The sequence below is a fragment of the Phoca vitulina genome, unplaced genomic scaffold (assembly GCF_004348235.1).
Source record: "Phoca vitulina isolate PV1807 unplaced genomic scaffold, GSC_HSeal_1.0 scaffold2, whole genome shotgun sequence".
Lineage (NCBI taxonomy): Eukaryota > Metazoa > Chordata > Mammalia > Carnivora > Phocidae > Phoca > Phoca vitulina.
Window position 1 is genome coordinate 62,072,401 of NW_022589705.1, and position 21,073 is coordinate 62,093,473.

Below are 21,073 nucleotides of genomic sequence, written 5' to 3' on the forward strand. Positions count from 1 at the left end.
CTGCTTGACTTCTGAAATTCCTAACAAACTGTTTCATGAAATTAAAAAAAGAAAAAACAGCATCAATTAAAATTAATTTTATGTTCACCTTTTTTCTCTTTTAACAACTAAATCCCAAGTTAATTCTAATTCCAAAGGGGACCATGAATGTACCTTGCAAAAGCCTATGAGCATGCCGAAAACTTAATAAAGCCACATAATTCCAGGGAAGAACTGAGGGCTTGTCTGTGTTTAAAAATTACTGTGTGTCACCCCCACCCTCCTTTAGTTCTGGGGAGAGGACAGAGACTATGAGGCTACGTAGCATTCAATGTCACTCCTCCCCAGGACATCTGGCACGGGCAGACTGAAAGAGACCTAACATCCTCTAAGCATTTTTAATATTCAGGTGTATGACCGGTACCTTCCCATATTGTTTCTCGTCGGATCCACGTAAAACCCTGTGAGTCAGGCCTTATCATCTCCATCTTAAAGATGAGGAAATTGAAGCTCGAAAGCTGAAGGACCTCATCCAAGATCACCCAGTTACTAATAGGGAAAGTCAGGACTCTAGCCCCCAATCCACCTGACTTCAAAGTCCTTGGCACTTCTGGTTTTGTAAGACAAAGAGCAATCTTCCCAGCTGGTTGCCTGCACAAGCACACCATGAAGGTCCTATGAATCCAGAGGCAGACCTGGGATTCCTTAGCCTCTGAGCGGGCCCCTGACGGTAAAGACGCAGGGACAGTGGTATCTAGCAGAAAAAATCTAATTTTTCTACATATGTACAAGTTGATGTAACATGTTTTTAGCCCCATCTGCACACTGGCCCCCTGGGTCTTAATCACAATAACCAGGTTGATTTCAGTCTTGGAACCCTTTCTACTACAGAGGTGATTAAAATATCATCAAGCTAGAAAGTTATCCTCCCCCAAAGCCACCTAAAACAGAGCAACTCCAAAATAAAACCAATTTACATATTTTAGCCCAAATTAAAAAGTAAAAGCTAAGGATTCCCTTTTAATATCCTGAATAATAAATGCACATTTATGTAAAGCTCCCTTTGGGGAATGGTTACCATGAGGACAACTTTCCCAATATTATTCATAAATATCACTTTTGTGTGGGTATTACAGTAAGAATCTGGACTTGTGGGAATTGTACTGTCTGTACCCAGTGCATCAACAGAGATAATTAATATTGAAGACAAGTACAATATCCAGAATTTTAGATGTGTGGTTGGCTGCATTACAAAAAGTAACATAAGAGGGGATGAGTCAAATCTGGTCAAAATCACACATTACAGGGACTTAGTCGTTTACTCCATTTTAAGTGAGCACTCTCCTAATAAAAGTTTCATTAGTAAAGATTGCAATTCTCAGGCTTTCCACGACAGACTTTTAAATAGCACTTAGAGCTAAAGTTTATCATTAAAGCTGTATTTACTACTGCTGCATCTTCAAAGGGGGCACTCGAAAAAAAAAGTTCAACTCAGCCTGTTATTTTTCATGTACAAATTAGAAAGGAAAACTCCAAAGGTTTAGACTGGCAGCTTAGGAAAACACAGGCTACTTGAGAAGCCATTCTTGGCACATCCCAGAGCACACCGGGGGTCATGGCTGTCTATCTATACCACCGCCACACACACACACACACACACACACACACACACACACACACACACAGTACATGGCAGTATCTAAGTGTGTATCACATTACTCTATGACGTCTGTTCTATGTGCAAACTTAAAAGTTTGCACAGGGGCATGCCAGGAGGGTCACTATCTTCTCAGGTCCTACCTGGAGGGTGACATGGGGGAAAGGTACTCAGAGTCATCTCTGTTAGAAGAACAGCATTTTATTTCCGTAAAATTAACAGGCTCTTGCCAAGCTCCACGGGTAGCTGACAGCAAGACAAGTTCCTCCCAACTGTCTAAATTTTCCTTTTCCTGAAAGCCAGCATCTGCATACATGGGAACTTATAGACAAACATGTCCAGATGATCTTTGATTCCTATCTTTTGGAGTCATGCCTAGGCTCTTACAAAAAATACAAAAAGAAAAACATTTGTGTACTTGAATGTTCCAACAGATCTCTTCTCATAACTTGACACAAACTGCATTATGTGACATCCAACCTTAAAATCCCTCACTCCAACTTTAGCTCCAATCACAGGGACTTAGACTCTTATTCTGTCTTTTGATCAGTGTCAGAAGAAAAAGAAAAGGTGACCTTGATTTCCATCTTCCAGAGAAATGCACATAGTAAGTCCTCAACAAACACATCTTCGTCTAACAGCAAATGATAGCTAGCCTCTACAAGGAACACAGTTGGCAGAATAACTTCAAGGGCTAGTCGCTACAAGACAGTAGACAATAGAAGGTCACTGATTCATAGAATGAGCAGAAGTGGATTCAATGCCACAAAGTGCAGAGAGGAGGCAACCTCCACGTTGTGGTGTGTTTTTCAGAATTCTCCATCTTGCTAGAATTGTTTCTCTGCTTCCTCATATCCTGAAAATAGAACTAAACTTTATAGAAAAAGTATTTATGAATTACATTTTTATAGCTTTAACATGAATAATTAAAAAATTAAACTCGAGCTTAAATGTTATTCTTCAAACCAAGAGTCCCAGGTAAGTTATTTTTAATAGAGACCTATGACTTGTAATCTTTTTCCATTTTTAAAAAATCACATATGCTAGTTTTGCACTTTACTTTTGTGGTTAAAAATAAGGCTTTCCAAAAACAACAAAAAACAAAACGCAAGCACAACAATTACATTGACCTTATTTCTTCAACATTTTCACTGCTTCCTCAACAAAAATTATTTAAAGATTCCTTTATGGTGTTCAGCATTTCGTGATCCGTATGAAGAAAGATCCATACTGAAGGGAAAATATCTCCGGTATTAAATACAACGAGGAACTGAACACTGATCTTCCCCATAGCAAAAATGGTCAGTCCTAAAATGGTCAAGTAAAAGGCAAAATCTTGGGGGTGGAGCATAGGGAGAGAGAAAAAAGAGATAGAGTAAGGGGGTGGGGGAGCCACCAGCATATTAGGAGCACTGACACTGCATAATTCATTTCTTAATGAATGTACAAGGAACAGCATAAATATTACCATTAAGCAGAGTGAACATCCAAAGCAAGCTAGCTGGCCGATTGCTTTCTTATTTTTTATTCTTTTGTAACAATTCCATTTCCAAAGTGCTTGATTCCTAACACTGATGCTCCAAAGCTATTGTGAGCACACTGCCTGAATACTTAATGAAGTAAACAACAAACAAAATGGCTCATCTTTGGTGCCCCTAGCTAGCATCCCAAACTGGATATAATTAAAGGTGTGAACAAGCAAGCAAGGAGGTAATGAACCTGCAAAGTCAAGGTTCTGAGAGATTATCGGGCATCCCACACCGCACCAGTTCAAATTTATCACTCATTCTCTCTTATATCGGCAAGTGCAGATCCACATGTTGGTACCCCTCTCCACTCTTGTCCTCCAGCCTTTTTTCTTTCCACTTCTAGATGAGTAATTTATGACAATTACTGCTTGTGACAACTCCCACCCACCCACAGATCACCTTTCTTCTTACCCTTAAAAAGTCACTGACCTACAATAGCCCTCCACCCTTAAAATACACTGAGATTTAAAAAATACGAGGATGTTTCTAAAGCACACGCATACACACACAAAGTCACAAAACAATGCACAAACTGCTAACAGAGCCACCCTACCTCCTACTTGTTTTTACCAATGGTTAAAGATTAGGTTCAAATGCTCCCAAAGAAAAAAACAACTCTCCTTCCACATATACATACATTTTAATTTGAGCCCAGCCCCTTGCTTGAGAGAGCAGCTTCCAGCTCACAAACATTGTGATGGATCTGCACATTTATAGTTTCTCAAGTGGCAACTAAAGAAAGGTGTTTGGTTTCTAATGCAGGTCTGCAGGGTCTGGATCTATCTTTTTTGATTAAGTTTTGTATTTTTCTAATAAGAAAACTCTTGGAGGAGAAGCCACTTCTTATGGGAAGCCGGCCCAGTTTGGTTTTCTTTCCCTTTTTAGAGGCACATATACTTGCAAATATGTATACACATTTGGTAATACCAAATAAGGAAAACCTAAGACAGGTGCAGGATTCCAGAAACACACATGCTTACACAGATACGCACACACACACACACACAGACACAGACACACACACCCACAGAGTCTCCCTCTCTCACATATACATACTTTCCACATATCTATCAAATGGATGGAAGAACAGACAGCGGGCAATAAAAGGTTGACTTCACTTTTAAAAGGAGAATTGGCCAATTCTGTACAACATGGTCCATCTACTGGAAGATAGTAAGATAAAAGCTTAAGAATGTTTGTGTCCCTTCACACACCCCAAATTCCTAATGACATTGGGAAGAAATACTGCATTGCAGCATTTGCCAGCGCACACTCATGTGTCTAACACCCGTGGGCCAGCTCACCAACAAATGTACATATTAAGTGTCCAGGCATATAAATTAAGTGCCTGGTGGCCACAGATCATTGGAACTGATGAAGAAATTTGTCAAGGCCAAAGTACCTCTGTCCACATACAATGACCTCTATCCGCCATTCCTTATTTACGGGTACACACAATTTGTTTCGTTTTTTTTTTTTTTTTAATTAAAATAAGGCATTAAGACGCCAAGGGTTAAGTGAAACAATGTATATCCTCATGGAAGGAATAGTATTTGGTCTACATATAGGAAAAGAATCCACCCACAATAAGGAAATGAGTGCAAAGGGGAGAAATCAAACCAAAGAAAGGACTTGCCCTGAGGAAACCCTTTCATTGCTAGTGGTAATTCTTACTTGAGAAAAACACCTTGATTCACCCACAAATTCTTTTAAAGATACTGAACACACACACAAAGCACTATTCAAGCAATGATTTCTAGATTCGAAATGTCAAATAGATTATCCCCAACAGAAATGCTAAGTTTAAAATACCTGAAGTCTACCACGTCTCAAACCCTTTTTCAAGACTGAGTTAAGAACTAAAATGCAAATGCGTAGCTCATTTTCTTTCTCCTTCCTTAAAAAAAAAAAATTCTATTATTATTAGCTCACAACAATCTGGCCTTCGTCTCATCACAAAATCTTTGAATATTCAAAGGACCCAGGAAGGGCTATCGGGAGAGAAAAAAGTTTTAAGGCTTTGGAAAACTATCAAACAGAAGCAAGCTCATCTATATCTGGCCAGGAGGATGACTTGAATGAATGGCAGTTAGAAATGAATGGGACTACAAAAATGAGTGGTTAAGTTGCTTGTTAGGTTTTTTTTTTCTGAGATATTAAAATTATAAGTCAGTGATTCTCAAAGCAATTTCTCAGCCATTTCCCTATTTATATTCATTTTATCTTTTTAAAAATTTAAATATTAAACGATGTAGCCATGATGTTACAATGACATATACGGACATTCTGATCATTAAAACTTCGATGTAGTCAGGTGATATTTGCAGAAATATTTCCGATCAGATTTTCATTTCTTAATAAATGCACACTCAGCCTTATGCTTCCGTAAAGGCACACCTCCACATGCAGGTAGTAGGCATTAATATTTTTAAGACAAAGAAGCAAGAAAGGTCAGCAGTAGAACCACGTGTCTTTTTTACAACCCAAGACAAGGTGACAGTTCTTATGGAAATTATTTTCCCCTAACTAAAAAATGCTAGAAATTTCTCAGAAAAAAAAAAAACTATATTAGAGATAATAAGAAAATTATCATAAATTTTAAGAGACATATAATTATGCAAAGGTTCAAGTGTATGACATATGACAAAAAAATAAGTTTATTTATTTTTACCTCAAGAGTCAAAACAAATTTTAAAAATCCCCCAATAAGAAGACAAAACAAAAAGAAGCCCCTTGCAAGGAAAAAAGAAGGGGGGGAGGTGAGCGCAGAGATTTGCGATGGAGAGAGTAAAAATTAAGAGTACTTTCAGTAAAGCCAATTATATTTCCTAACCTTTTAAGCATATTTCAGTATTTTTTAATCTCTCATTTTGGGGTTTAATATTAGCTACCTGATCATATATCTAATTTGGAAGAAATCATAACAGATCATGGTTTTTATGTTACATCCTATTTGCCTGAGCACTATACCTTTCAGTCCTTCTGGTACCCACCATCATGAGAAAAAGAGACTACTAGTAAAGCACACTCAGAGAAAAAGGGAGAGATGCCTGTCACCCAGCGCACGCACGGGTCCTAGACGTTCAGAGACACTAAAAAAAAAAAATCAGCTTTTCACTCAGTTTATGCTAAGACCAGACCCAGGACCAAATGCCTTGCAGTTGCTGCAAGGGTGCAGCCTGATGGACCTTGGGGTTGGAGGTATAGAGAGGAAAACGAAGCAAAAGGCCAGAACACAGTTTTTCATTTATTATTTTTAAAAGTAATTTCTACTTAGGATATAAAATGAGAGATATAATGAACTCCCTGGAATTGTAGTATCAACATCTGATTTAGTAAAAACACCAATATCACCTAGCACAAAATCATTGCTTTAGGGTAAATCTATTCTACCTATATTTCTCCAATGGATATTTGCTGGAAATTTCTAAGGAATCATTTGCAGAACCTATCAGCTGTGGGAGTTCACTATTATGCTTCCGTCAACTTCATTCAATATAATTTACATTTTTTTTTCAAATGGCCTCACAGGATTCCTTGCGATTTTTCGCACGTACAATTTCACAGCAGGGAAAAGGGGGAAAGAGAGAGAGAGAGAGAGAAAGCAAGATTCCCTACCCTCCCTTCCCCCTCTTCTTCTTTTCTCTCTCTCCCTCTGTTTTTTAAACCAAAAAAAAAAAAAAAAAAAAAAAAAACAGGAGAGACAGAACAGATGCTTAAAAATAGATTTCTAAAAATCACTGTAAACCAGAGTTAGAAATGTAATTAACACCTATTTATAAAGAATAATTAAAGTTGGGCCGGCCACAAAGAACAGCAAAGATAATCGAGGTCCTGTCCTCCCCCCCTTTTTTACACTGTTTGCAGTGTGTTCTCATGATAGCCACCTGCTCCCTACTCGGCTTTTCCTCTGTTCGTTTCCCCGGCAACCTTTCATTGGGTTTTCCTCCCAGCTATCGCTTTCAGTTGGGCTGCTCGGTCTAATCTTATTTGTTTTACACCCATCAAAACAAGCAGCCAGACAAAGGCAATCCTCTAAGAATGGGAAAAAGACCACAGCTTTGTTATAACATCTATGCAGAGCGAAAAGTCCTCCCCAGGCTTTTCTAGCAAAAAATAAGTGAGATGGATATGAATTTACAGCCTCCCCACATACCCGGCTTTGAAACCCCGTGAAAGCTATTGCTGGTGAAATTCAAAGTCAAAGTGGGCACTCGTGGCATCTGATTGTGCCATTTTGTGCCATATCTTCAGGGTCAACATCAGGCAACAGGAGCGGCACTCAAGGAGTTTCCCTGCTTCTTTTTTTTTTTTCCGAAAAAGATGACGCTAAAAATAGATTTACTACTTTGGCAGAAAGGTTTTCCACTTCCCCTTCCACATCCCAAAGTCCTGTTTCACAATTGCATCTGCTGGTACTGAACCTCACCTCCTCCACCCCTCGTACCCAGCCTTCCCCATCACTCCTAGCAGGAGACTGAAAAAGAAATGTGCCTTTAACTTTAACAGTCATGTAATTCTGCTGAAAGCTCACAGAGGCGGTGGACACGCCAGCCAACAGCAACGGTGACATTGTGATTGTCAAAAAAGACACCAACCTTGCTTGGCTAAATGTGTGTTCGATGGAAGAGGCAGTGTGCGTGCCTTGTGTGCATGCAGTGCCATTACACTTGGAGATGGATTCTGGCTTTCAGAAAAGAGAAATACTAATAAACACACACACACACACACACACACACACGATCTGCACAGTGATTTACAATGCACAGTCCATCATCCTTACACACACACACACACACACACACGGCTGGAATCTCCAAGCTGCCTTCCTCTGAATTTTCACTTACCATCTTCAAGCCATTCCACTCCATCTGTGATCAGAAGAAGATGGACCCTCACACAGTGTGTCAAAAGCGGAAAGGAACGTTATGTAAAAGCTGACATTCCTTCTTACAGAGCTGCTGCCCAGAGAAGGAAGCAACAACTCAACACGCCAGGCACCGCTACACATACAAGCCGCCTCCTCTTTTTTATGAGGTCATGACAGGAAACTCTTTGAAATACAAGATGCAGCATTTACTGAAGCCCAAATAAATCACTCTCTTTGCCGTTTTGACTGCGCAGTCCCCCAAAACACAACTGCCCATCTCAACGTTCAGTATCCAGGAACTGCCTCTCGAGCTTTAAATTTCCAGCACGGAAATGGAGATTCCTAACCCCGCTGCATCCACCTCCAGCCCCACAAAACCCAGGCACACAGACAAACCCCGTCTCCCTTACAAAAAAAAAAAAAAAAAAAAAAAAATCCCCTTTCTGCCAATATGGTCTCGTGTAATATAACCTCTTTCAACAAACCAGCAATTATTTCTGCCCACCTCCCCTCTACACCAACCCCTCCTTTATGTTGAAGGGAAAACTGACAATGACCTGTTAAAAATGACAATCCATTTCCCCACTGCTTTTCAATAAAAGGACCTACCGGCACTCTCTACACAAAAGAGATAGTAAATGTAGGAACCAAACAGCAGCAGAGAACTAAACTCTTGTGCAAGCATAAGACTGGTCAAGGTGTAGATGCTTTTCTTCCCTCCAGCAACACAAACAACAGATTATAAATCTAGTCATACCTACCATAACCATTCTTATTGGCAAATATTGGGTCTCGCAGAGCTTCGACTCTTCTCTTAAAATTTGCAAAGGTTTCAGGATATTTTTTTTAAATGACTACTATTGTTATATATATTTAAAGATCCACAAAACACAGTGTGGATGATTGTAAAGTAAATCAATTATTTGGGGGGAGGGGACGGGGGGGAGAGAAAGAAAAAAAAAAAAAGAAAGAAAAGGAGCAGTGAGCTGAAACCCCCGATTCTAGGATGTAGATAAGAACAACTGAACAGAGCCTTGCTGAAATTGGCTCGAAGCTTCCCCTTTTTACATCCATTTATGGGACCATCTGTCAGCCGAAGCCAGGATCTGATTGGCTGGGGAAACGAAGGGAGGCGTTGCAACATCAGGTGCTATTTAAATTAGCTACTGCCAGATTGACGATGTTAATGATTTGGTGACCTCTACAACAACAGAGACCAGATTTCTGAACTGCTTCTTGTGTCTGGTAATTAAGGCCAGGCTGAAGCAACAACAGCCATACTTGTATTTTTACCTTTTCCCTCCTCCTAGCTCAAAAGTACTGTAACAACTGCAGGTCATCAGCCGGCCGCTTGCAAACCTTACCAGTGGGAGTGTCTTCCCTTTCCCCCCGTCCTGAAGGCTGCACCACCAAACCCCTTTGACAGAGGGCTTTTCCAGTATAGAATATTTTCAAGCACCTTATCTTTCTCGACAGTTGCTTTCTAGCGAAATGCATATTTAATGATCTGCCTCTAGGCTTAAAGATACAACAAAAGCACTTTAATGTGCTAATACATCTACATTTTAACTTTATTATTTCCTAATATTGCTGATTTTTAGGAAGTAATGCTCCTTCTGCAGCTAACATGGCCAGCGTTTCAAGAGAAAACAAGTTTGAGATTGTGTTTGCTCCGCGAACTGGATTCCTACAAGTTTGCTTCAGAAAACTACTTGCTAAAAAAAAAAAGAAAGAAAAAAAAGCTGGGGGGAGGTGGGGGGCAGCTGTCAGCCTCTACCTTTCTGCCTTCTGCCTGAGCTTTTCAAAACAGAGAATGATGAATGATTTATTTAAATGAATTTATTTCTCAACTTGGATAGGGGCATGATCTGAATTTTTAAAAATGCACTAAAACACGTTCTCTCTTTGCTTTCCCCATGCTCTAAAGAATGTAAAGCATGCTTTTGACAACAGCATCATTTCATGACTGGTGCAGAGTGCATATCTTGCTGAACTGAACTCGTGATTTTGCTTCTCTCCTTCAAAAGATGTCTTTTTTCTTTGGTCTCTTAAAAGACTTGCAAAGAGACATTTAGCAAGTGTGTGGTGATGTATACAGTTTGCATACCTATGTTATACATTTCATAACCTCTACAATACCAGTCTTCAATAGTGTGGTATTTTGTTCTGGTTTGGGTTTTAAAGGGGCTTACCTGAGGAGTTTTTGCTTTACTTCTATCCAAAAAGCTAACTTACCGCTATTTATTTAATTCATAACTTAGTCAATTGGTTCCTCAATGAATACATAGAGGTAACAAATATTACTAAAGAAATAATTCAACATAATTTTAAATCTTTGGCTGGAGTTGACAGGAGATGGGACTGGGCAGAATAAAAATACAGACCGAAAATCATGCTACACTCTGGGCTTCAAGTCCAAGAATAGATGTGTCTGTGAAAAATTATTAGAAAAGAAAATAACCTTTGTGTTAAAAAAAATAAAACTATTCTCTCCCAGCTACTATTTCACAAACACACACACATAAATATACATAGATATGCACACTTTTAAAAATACAGATAGGGCGCCTGGGTGGCTCAGTTGGTTAAGTGACTGCCTTCGGCTCAGGTCATGATCCTGGAGTCCCTGGATCGAGTCCCGCATCGGGCTCCCTGCTCGGCAGGGAGCCTGCTTCTCCCTCTGACCCTCCCCCCTCTCATGTGCTCTGTCTCTCTCATTCTCTCTGTCTCAAATAAATAAATAAAATATAAAAAAATAAAAAAATAAAAAAATAAAAATACAGATATACCACAAAACAAAATGTGTTGGGTACACTCTATGGAGAATTAGACTTGAATATAAATACATTCAGCTGTTAGAAATAAAAATCCATGAAATAGAAAAGTAGAAATGTTAAAACTATAACCCCTTCGAGTGGAACAAGACTGAATTAAGTAAACTTTTAAAATAATTTCTCTAGCAAATATACAAAGAGTCCTACCGAGTCACAATAGTACTACAGTATCTGTTGAACTGTGTTCTAGGGATGAATTCATAGGTTAAGTGTCTAAAGAGCTCAACATACAGACACAGGGCAGGTACAGGTGCCCCAAATCAATGACAGAAACTCTGAGTGTGATCTCCCCAATACGGAAATATTGTGAGAAGAAAACCATGAACACAATGCTGACAAACACACAAATGAAAACAGCTCGCTCCAGAACAAAATATTTACTTTGTTTTTCTCTGGAGGTTAGAAAAGTCAGAATTTCTTAACACCATTCTCCCCCATCCATACTAATCTCAGCACACTTCGTGAGCCATTAATTACCATTAGGTATATCCAAAGATGTTCTGGCCACTCTTCTGAAACAGGAACTGTATATTACAGTATAAATAATTAGCTGGTTTTGCCAGGTTAAAAAAAACAAAAAACCATGCACTTTGTATATTGATCACTTCTCCAAAAAACCTCCACTCTAAAGTCTTTCAATGGAATCCTCAAACAAATGCACAAATGTCCTCAGAGGCCTTTTCTCTAAAGACAAAGGCAGAATCCTATTGTTGGGAAAAGTCAACCTTATTATTGCATTTCCAATAGTACCATTCATCTTTCAGAGTGAGGGGCTGACCGCTCCATCAGTGGTGTGACATTTGTAAAGCAACAGATTCTCAATATATTATCTCAAGAATCAGGCAGGCAAGTCTCCCAGTCATGCATGATTTTTTTTTTCCTGCCACAATCCTCCACCACCACAGAAAGAAACTTGTCTCACTCAGGCAGCTAAGCCAACCTAAAAATGATATCCCAAAGCTGTGGGACTGCTAGCGCCGCTGTATCCCTCTTACCATAAATGAGCAGTTTCTTGACTCATTAATAACAATTTCCCTTAAAAGAAGGAATCTCATATCGGTCAGCCCCTTGCCACCATGCACACATCCCAAAGGTTGCGGACATGTCAGCATCAGTCGCCGGCAGCCAGCTTTCCCACACAGAGTCCAGATGGACTGTACCAGAAGCCAATTCAGCGTTAATAACTACCTACTCCGCGCAGTGGAGAAGCCTTACGTGGTACAATGGGCTAGGAAACAGCAGCCGGCTGAAACTGCAAATAAAAAAGACAAACCAAATTCTCCAAAAGCACCAAAAGGAAGGAACAGAAAGGGAAGCGTGAACTGTATTCCTTGACTTCCATGAAGAAAAAAAAAAAAAAAGAGAAAAGAGAAAAGGAAAAGAAAAAGAATCCTTCATAAACATGGGGGGGGGGGGAAATGAGGGGGGGAAAACAGATGCTGCCCAGAAAAAAGTGACAAAATATTACCTCATTATTTAACAAAGCAGCATTAAGCGTCCTGCTGATTTCAAACATCTTGCCACAGATTTTGTTTTAAGAGAAACAGATAGAATCCTTTGCAAAGCACTCCGTCTGCAAAGGGTTCTTCAATTTTCTTGCGTGCCACGGAACAGTCAATATATTATTTCCCTAGAGTTCACACATTAAAACCTCTAGTCAGTGAGCTGAATTTTCCCCTTATCTCACACACAGTAGACTCCTGTTATATGTACTGCTCTCTTTTGCAAGAGCAGCCTGCCCCAAACATGGCTGGTGTTAAACTACTCTTTAAAGTAACAGTTCACTATATAACCACCAGGTGGGTAGAGTGCACAGATTCAAATGAACCATCTTAAAGGATTGTGTTGTTGTTGTTGTTGTTTCTCCTTTTAGGTGTAGAATGTAACACGAGAAACTCCAGCATCCTAACAGGCTTCGTGTCTTGTATCTCTCTGTATCTTGTCAAAATAAATAAATAAAATTCCTTCTCCTGACTTACAGCGAGGAAACAAAACAAAACACCATCACCAATCCTAATAAGAACTGTGAAGAATGAAACACAAACACGCTTTGTTTCATTCAGCAAAGGATGAACATGGAAAATCCAATCAACACAGAGCAAGACAGGGGGTGGGGGGGTGTACCAAAAACTCCATGGAAATATTTTCCTTTAGCAAAAAGAGAAAAATATTGACTCACGTGATAAAAACCCAATTCAAAAGTAAACATATGGACGAAGCACATACAAGATGGAGGCAAGAGTTTAAGGGTGCAACTTTTCTTCTGAGTAAAGCATTAGGCTTATTTGATAGGGTCTGTCATGATAGGAAATAACCCAACAGCTTTTTAAAAGACACTGAAAAAAAAATCTTAAGCATCTCTTTTAAAAATGCAATTATACGAATAGCTATAAACAACCACAAGAGCAAAGTAATCATATATCTCTCCCCAGTCCTGTTCTTTTTCCTTAAGATCTGCCTCAAAGTGGAACATTTCTGTCCTATGTTATTTTGGGTATATAGCTAACTTGGTGTCTCCTTTGTACAATTCTATTCCAATTAATCTGCTCCTGTGCCAGGAATAAATAGAATGTCCCAAGCTGAAAACCCCAAGTGATGGAGGGTGGATGTTCAAAGATAAAGAACGACCTGGACAAAAATAAATCTCATCCCTTATATTGTTCTATGGCCTGATTTTAAGGAGGATTTTATTACAGAGCGTGCATCCACTCTTCTACGTTCCCTCGTATCTAAAAGAGAAACCAACACACACAGATACCTGGGATTTTGTTTCCTTGGCCAGACAAAATTAAAGCCCCGGAACTTCCACATCCTCTTGCAAACACAGATGTCGATACTAGTATTTTTCCAGTCCATCCAGGCAATATTTAGCCACACACAACAGTGACTGTCTCCTTCATCTTTAAGTCAAGGCTGCATTACTTAATACCATTTAACCTCCTCGCATATATTAAGTTTCAAGTGACAATTTTTAACTGGGGAATGAGAAGGAGGAGTTGCTCTCATCAAATTCTGGTTGTATGAAATAAGCTAATTTGTACACTCACCATATGTCTTAAACACTAATTAAAAAATGTCACTTTCTTCAAACATTAAAATGTAATCAGCCTAGTAAATAAAATATTCTCAAGTTTTCTTCCCTTGGTGATAATTTAAAGAGTGTTTATCTCAAGGTAACCTCTCTATTTTGATTACCAAGAAAGGCTTTTGATTTGAAAAGGGAAAAAAAAGGAGATATTGGGGGCTTGGGGTGTGAGAAGAGAAAACCACAACTGTACGTAGCTGCACAAAGGAAAATAAGATGAAGCGGGGTTTTAAGGACCATAGTCTTGTTACCCTAAGGCAAATCCAGCCAATCAATACCACCCATTGACGGTCTACCATCTGCCGTGCTACCCAGCGATGTGGCTAAACAGACCTGTTCCATATGACCGTAGCCGGCTCATTTTCAGTTGATTAGGGCAGTTCCAGAGCATTCACGTGCAATAGCACAAAACTCCAAGTCTGACTGAGCCTCTCTCTTCACACCAGTCCCTCCCAGCACAGCTGCAGACCTTTTCCTCCTGTTCTGGGTGTCTGGATTATCTCTTCTTGCCCCTCAATGGAATTAGCAAAATAGGGTGGGAAGGTAGAGCAAACAGACACACACACACACACACACACACACACACACACACACACACAGAGATAATTGCTGGCCCTTCTTCACTGTCATGCAGAAATCGGGAATTCCATGTGCTCTGCCCTAATATGATTATGGCACACCATTTAAATAGCATCATCAGTGTCTATGACCTGACATTTTCCTGTAGTGCTATTTCTTTTTATCTTCTCCCTCTTCCCTTGAAAACTAAACCTAAACTGCTGGCATTTCTTTCTTTAGAGAAAATACAATCAGTATGCCCAGACAATGGTATACTTATTTAAGGGTTTTTGATAAAACTTAAAGCCTAATTTTCCTTTGATGAATTGTGGTATTGGTTTTGTTTTTTGTTTTTTTCCTATGAAAACCATTAAATCAAATTTTATAGGAAAATGCAAACTTACCCCACAGAGGCAAGAAAGATGCACCAGACTGACACGGACTCTACTGGAAGGATCGGGAATGTACTGTCGAGGTTCTCTTAGAGATATATGACCTGACCATATGATGCTTTTCTCTTTCCTAAGTAGTTTCATCCACTATGGATTGCAGGAAAGAGCTACAAGAATGCTACTCTGTGGGAAAATGTGACAAATGGATGTCTAGTCCACTTACATTGCCAAGAGTTCACCTGTGCAGGTAAACTAACCTCCAGGTGGATTCAAACTTGATCTTCCTGTTTTCTTTCCATGCTCCTAAGCCTTACATAGAATAGCAGCTGAAAGCAGAAGGTTTCTTTCCAGAATCAATGTACACTTTTTCAAAAGTGCCTTTGACCATACCCTTAAAGCACGAGGACATCTTTCTGGGAAAGGAAATTTAAAGGACAGGAAAACTGCCTGACTTACAAAATTCTGAAAAAGGTAAATACACATTTATCAAAAAAAAAAAAAAAAATCTAATTTAGGTGGAGTCCCTGTCTGGACTTTTCACTGTTATATTCTTCATCATAGCCTATGAAAACTCAGTAGGGTCAATGTGCAAACACACAGAGATTTCCGAAGATCCCTGCTTTAAGGGATTTGAGGCCTTTCCATTTCAGTTCAGATAAGCTTCACTAAAAATTAAAAAAAAAAAAAAAGAAACAAAAAAACCTTAGTATAAATATAAATCTTTACAAATCAAAGGCCACTGAGCAGATAAATACAGAGTAGCCATACCATCAAAGGATACAGTGTTGGGGCGCCTGGGTGGCTCAGTTGTTAAGCGTCTGCCTTCGGCTCGGGTCATGATCCCAGGGTCCTGGGATCAAGCCCCGCATCGGGCTCCCTGCTCCGCGGGAGGCCTGCTTCTCCCTCTCCCACTCCCCCTACTTGTGTTCTTGCTCTCTCTCTCTCTGTCAAATAAATAAACCTTTTAAAAAAAGGATACAGTGTTTATCCAGAGAAATGCCATTTTGAAAATAATTCATTATAGAGTTTTTTAAAAGATTTTATTTATTTATTAGAGAGAGAGAGAGAGACAGTGTGAGAGAGAGAGAGAGAGAGAGAGAACAAGTAGGGGCGGGGGGGGGAAGGGCAGAGGGAGAGGGAGAAGCAGGCTTCCCACTGAGCAGGGAGCCTGGTGCAGGGCTTGACCCTGGGACCCGGGATCATGACCTGAGCTGAAAGCAGACACTTAACTGACTGAGCCACCCAGGTATCCCTCAATATATCATATAATATATATAATCGCTCATTTATAATTCTGTAACTATAAATAAACAGATGTACAGTATTGTAAAAAGCAAGGAAGGTAATTTGTAGAAGGAGGAGGAGAAGGAAGGAAAGATAAAGGGGAGGGGAGGGAGGAGAAAAATAAATAAATAATAGGACTTATAACAAAGTACAAACAAAAACTATTTTTTACCAAGAGTCTTGTATACTGAACATTACAGTAGGCACTTGACATGCACAATCTCACACGACATCATAGTGGTGACAAAAGTTATATGAAAGCATTCTTCTAGAAAGATGTTTTCCTCATCTAAAAGTAAGATCTCCCCTCCATCACTTCATAGAAGAATATGCTTAGTCAATATTTGTTGAATGAATGAGGAAGATGGGTACAGACTAGAAGAGAAAGAAAAACATGTAATTTTTTTCTCATCTAAAAATGACCAAGAGATTTCTTTGTGATGTGCTTCTAACTAAGCATGTCCTCAAAATGTATTTCATTTAATCTATCATTATGACCAGGCTATACATTTGAAGTGAGAGAGACACAAAGGATTAAAGCTGGGAAGCAAAAAAATCTTAGCAGGTAGGATGAGTTCCTGATTAAGTCTTCATTCCCTACTTCTTCCAAATCTGGCAAAACTCCTTACATAGAGGAGTTGCTCAGCAAACACTGGTTGGATGAACTTCTATGTCTTTAGCGCCTTACAGGACAGAGCCTGGCTCCAGGCAACACTCAATTATGAGGAAGGAATAAAGATCAACAATTCCATTCAACATCACCTCAAAAACTATCCCAAGGCCTATTTCATGTGATTCAACTAGGGGGCGCTGAACACCATCTTAAGGGAAGAGATAAGCTGGCTCCCTAAGCTTCAGTTTCCTCATCTGTAAAATGGGCTCAATAATACTTTCCCTTAGGATTTGTTGCCAGGATTAAAACAGATACAGGCTTGGTGGAGGCAGTGCTCTAAATGGCACCTACTATTATTAATAGAGAACAGGGAGAAACTGTATGACTTAGTGCCTAGCTATAAGACAATTCAATCTTGTTAAGGACAATACAATTCAGAGACTCTCAAAACAATTAGACAATAGTAAGAGAATAATAACTAAGAAAGGCTGAATGGTCTGTTCCAGTTCTAATGAAAATGACTGCTGCAGATTAGGACTTAGCCAACAGGCAAAATTCAGTGCTAAATTCTAAGTGTGAAGAATAAAAAGAAATACAAGTCATAGATCCCACCTTCAAGGAGCTTACAGTCTGGTTGGTAAAGGAATAGTGTAGGGAATATAAAAAGAATAGTATCAAAATGAAAGGACAGTTGATGGTGAGGATGTCATCTGGATTGATGGGGGAAGGCTTCATAGAAGAAGCTGGAACTAACACTAGGCTTAAAGAATGATAGGATTTGTCTAGGAAAATTCCAGATATTTCATATAAGAATAAAAGTGGGGGAGGAGGGCAGGAAGGGGATAGTGGCAGCCAGCTCACTCTAGTTAGACCCCCTCTGGGGTTTCCTCTGAATATATTCCAACCTCTTCCATTTTTTAAAAGTTACAAATAGAGGAATATTATGATATGATGACTGTGGGAGAAGAGACCTTTTATTCAGTAAGTACTTTCATAAAAGGAGCAGGAATTAATATTTATTGCACATCTATTATGTGTCCAACATTGCACTAGGTACTTTGCCTATAAATCTCATTTAATCTCATAACTCTGAGATTTCCAACAGGGAAACTAAAGATTAGAGAATTTGCTCAAGATCACACAGCTAGTAAGAGGCAAATTTATACATGTCCAACATCAGTTCATTTTACTACAAATACTACCTTACATAGAAGAGTGTAGATCTAGAGAAATTTAAATCTTATTCTCTATGTTATTCTATACTCAGAAACTAACATTCAAAATAATGTCATTGATGGGGCGCCTGGGTGGCTCAGTCAGTTGAGCAGCCGACTCTTGATTTCAGCTTAAGTCATGATCTTGGGGTCCTGGGATGGAGCTCTACATCTGGCTCCATGCTTAGCAGGGAGCCTGTTTGAGAATTCTCTCTCTCCCTCTCCCTTTGCCCCCCTCCCCCCGCTCATGTGCCCCCCCCATAGTAAATAAATAAATCTCTTAAAAAAAATTAATGCCAGGGTGCCTGGGCGGCTCAGTCAGTTAAGCATCTGACTCTTGATTTCAGCTCAGGTCATGATCCCGGAGTCATGAGATCAAGCCCTGCATCGGGGTCCACGCTCAGCAGGGAGTCTGCTTGAGATTCTCTCTCCCCCTCTCCCTCTGCTCCTCCCCCATTCATGTATGCATGCTCTCTCTATCTCTCTCTAAAATAAATAAATCTTAAAAAAAGTAATGTCATTGACATCTGTTGACATTATAACAACAATAAAAAACAAAGCAAAACCCAAGAACAAAAAAACCTAACCTATGCTTGCAATTTCAGTATTCTGCCACCAAGTGATGATAGAATCTTGGTCCTATGAGAATTACAAGCGTCACCTTTTTGCCTGCTGTTATTTTGTGTGTGTGCCTCCATCTCTGGAGGGGGAGGAAAGAGTGCCTGATCTTCCGATGGAAATGTCTACTAAAGCCCCAAAACATTAATCTTTCCAAATATTTTCCAAATTTATTTAACAAAAATTCAACTCTGAGCATAATTCTAAACTTCAACAATTTTCAAACAATTCTATCACAGATTATATTCAATGAATTATATTTCTTTGTTACTTTCACACTGTACTGTGAGCATGCAGGGTAGAAATTGTATGTTATTTGCCTTATCATCCCAGCATGAAGAATGTCAGTACCTAGAGCATAGTGGGCACTCAGTAAAAGAACATTAATTGATTCTAAATATTTTAGAAAAACTTTTGAACCAAATGCTTAGGGCACAGTTATTTGGTACTTTATTCATCAACACAACTTTCCTTCTCATGTCACCCTTAATGCAGGGTTATTATAAAAAGCCCTTTCCTGAGGTTGGTCATCAGCAGAAGCATTTCTCTCAGTGGTCAGGTACTTCCTTCTGCCTTAGCCAGGGACAGTCTACATTCATTATAAGCCCTGCCCTGCACAGCAGTCTAGTTTACCTTTTCACCCTTCTTATGCCCAGGAATATTGCTTCCTTTCTCTGTGGTAGATGAAGAAAAACCGTGAAAAACAAGAGAGGCATGCTATGTACCTGTCAGAAAGAGGCAACTCTCCACTTGACCCTTTTTAGTTCTCTTCTCTGACTCTGAAGCTGGGGGAATGATTTAACTACTTTTAAGTAGAAGAGTAAAGTTACACATTAGTGCTGAGTAGCTCATTTCCCTTAGCAACCCCTTAGCAACGGCTGCTTCAAGTTCAAAATACCTCCTTGAAAAGGATCACATCTTTAACGAAGATGAGTATTTTTTTTAATGTAAGGTTTTTGAACAGATGTTTTAACATTACAACCCCCAAAGCCTTGTAGGCTACAGATATCTACTTCATGCTAACTTTCCTTTATGATATTATGTGGTAACCATAATGATGCTGGGCTCCTGCGAAATTTCAGCCCCTAGAAACGCCCCGGTCCTACTCTGAAATTATTCACAAATACATAACTTTTATTTTATCAAGTCACCATTAATCCTAGGTTATTATAGAAATTACACTTAAGTTCTTTAAAAAGGGTTATTGATATTGACCTCGCTGTTCACTTTGCTCCCTTACTGAGAAGACTGAGTAACTAAAATCACAGTTTTTAAAACCTGCATCAACTGTATTTATTACATGTAACCTGAGGTTCTGTGGACAGTTTAAAGAAAAATATAAAAAGAAATTCCAACTTTACCCCAAACTGGTACTTACTGGTTTTATTATTCAATACTTACCTTGCTCACTTCATTATCTATAAAATGGATCATGAGATAATCAAATAATCATCACATTTAATTGTTTTTACATTGTTGGTGAAGTGAGAGTGCTTGCAAAAGGTTTTGCTAGCCTTCAAAAACCCTTAGGAATATAAAATGTGCATATCATATATGTTATGCCTATCATTAAAACTTTAATCTTGCTCAAAAATTTTGAAGCTCTTTTGTCATCTTAAAGGTTTTGTAACTCAGGTAATATATAAACTTCTGCTTGAAATGTGTTCTTTATTACCTATTAGCACATGGGTACCTTGGAGCACAAAATGCACAAGGGCTTAGAACAATGAACATCTTCACTGTTGATTTATGTGTGCCAATCCCAAGATGGGGACAGCGAAAAGGCATGTTTTCACTTGGTATCAATAGCTAAACTGTGCCATCGCACCTGACGTGAAGTTTTACGCGTTTCCATGTGTGAGGATGTTACTGATGAACGTGCCTAGAGCAACGACCCTTATACATAGTAGGTGCTTGATGCCTGTTCCTGAAAGTAAGATCCATTTTAAATCACTAGGGAACATACGAGGAGGAGCCAGAAGACCTCAAGGCCAGTTCCATCTCTACTACTAATAATTCTATGACCTTGGGCAAATCACTCTCCTCTTTGGACCAGAATCTTTTTGATTAAATAAAAACTGAAACTAGGCGATTTCTGAAGTCCCTGCCAGCTCTAATATGTCAGAGTCAATAAATAAATGGTTTGTAATTAGCAAACAAAATTTTCAGTAAGGTTAACTCAGATTTTCAACTGACATTACTGTGTTAGAATGCTGGCTAAGGGGAAGTCAAGCTTTTGAGGATTTTGAAATCTGCCTCAAATGAAGAACCAGGTTAGTATCATGTTCCCCCAATATCCAGTCTGGTCACCAAAGTTATCTTAATAAAATACAGAACTAGAGATGGCTGGTTAACATCATTAAAACCAATGGCTTTGACCAAGACCTTGATCAAGGTCAAAGATTCTCTTTGAAAATCGGAAGGGGAGAAGAACCATGAG

The 21,073-nt window shown here is 39.2% G+C and overlaps 1 protein-coding gene across 6 annotated transcripts in view; it reads right to left on the minus strand.

The window, feature by feature from the left end:
* Positions 1-21,073, minus strand: part of ELAVL4 (ELAV like RNA binding protein 4) — a 139,588-nt gene that overhangs the window by 74,429 nt on the left and 44,086 nt on the right. The window contains exon 1 of one of the 6 annotated variants that reach the window (XM_032429396.1): positions 11,865-11,996. The exons of 1 other annotated variant lie outside the window; for it this stretch is intronic. In XM_032429396.1, the coding sequence (XP_032285287.1) occupies positions 11,865-11,981 (117 nt within the window). In that variant the 5' untranslated portion in view covers positions 11,982-11,996. Of the gene's footprint in view, positions 1-8,012; positions 8,435-8,644; positions 8,754-8,796; positions 9,089-11,864; positions 11,997-21,073 lie in introns of those variants that run through there. 4 more of the 6 variants (XM_032429370.1, XM_032429378.1, XM_032429350.1 and 1 more) reach the window with 4 other exon arrangements.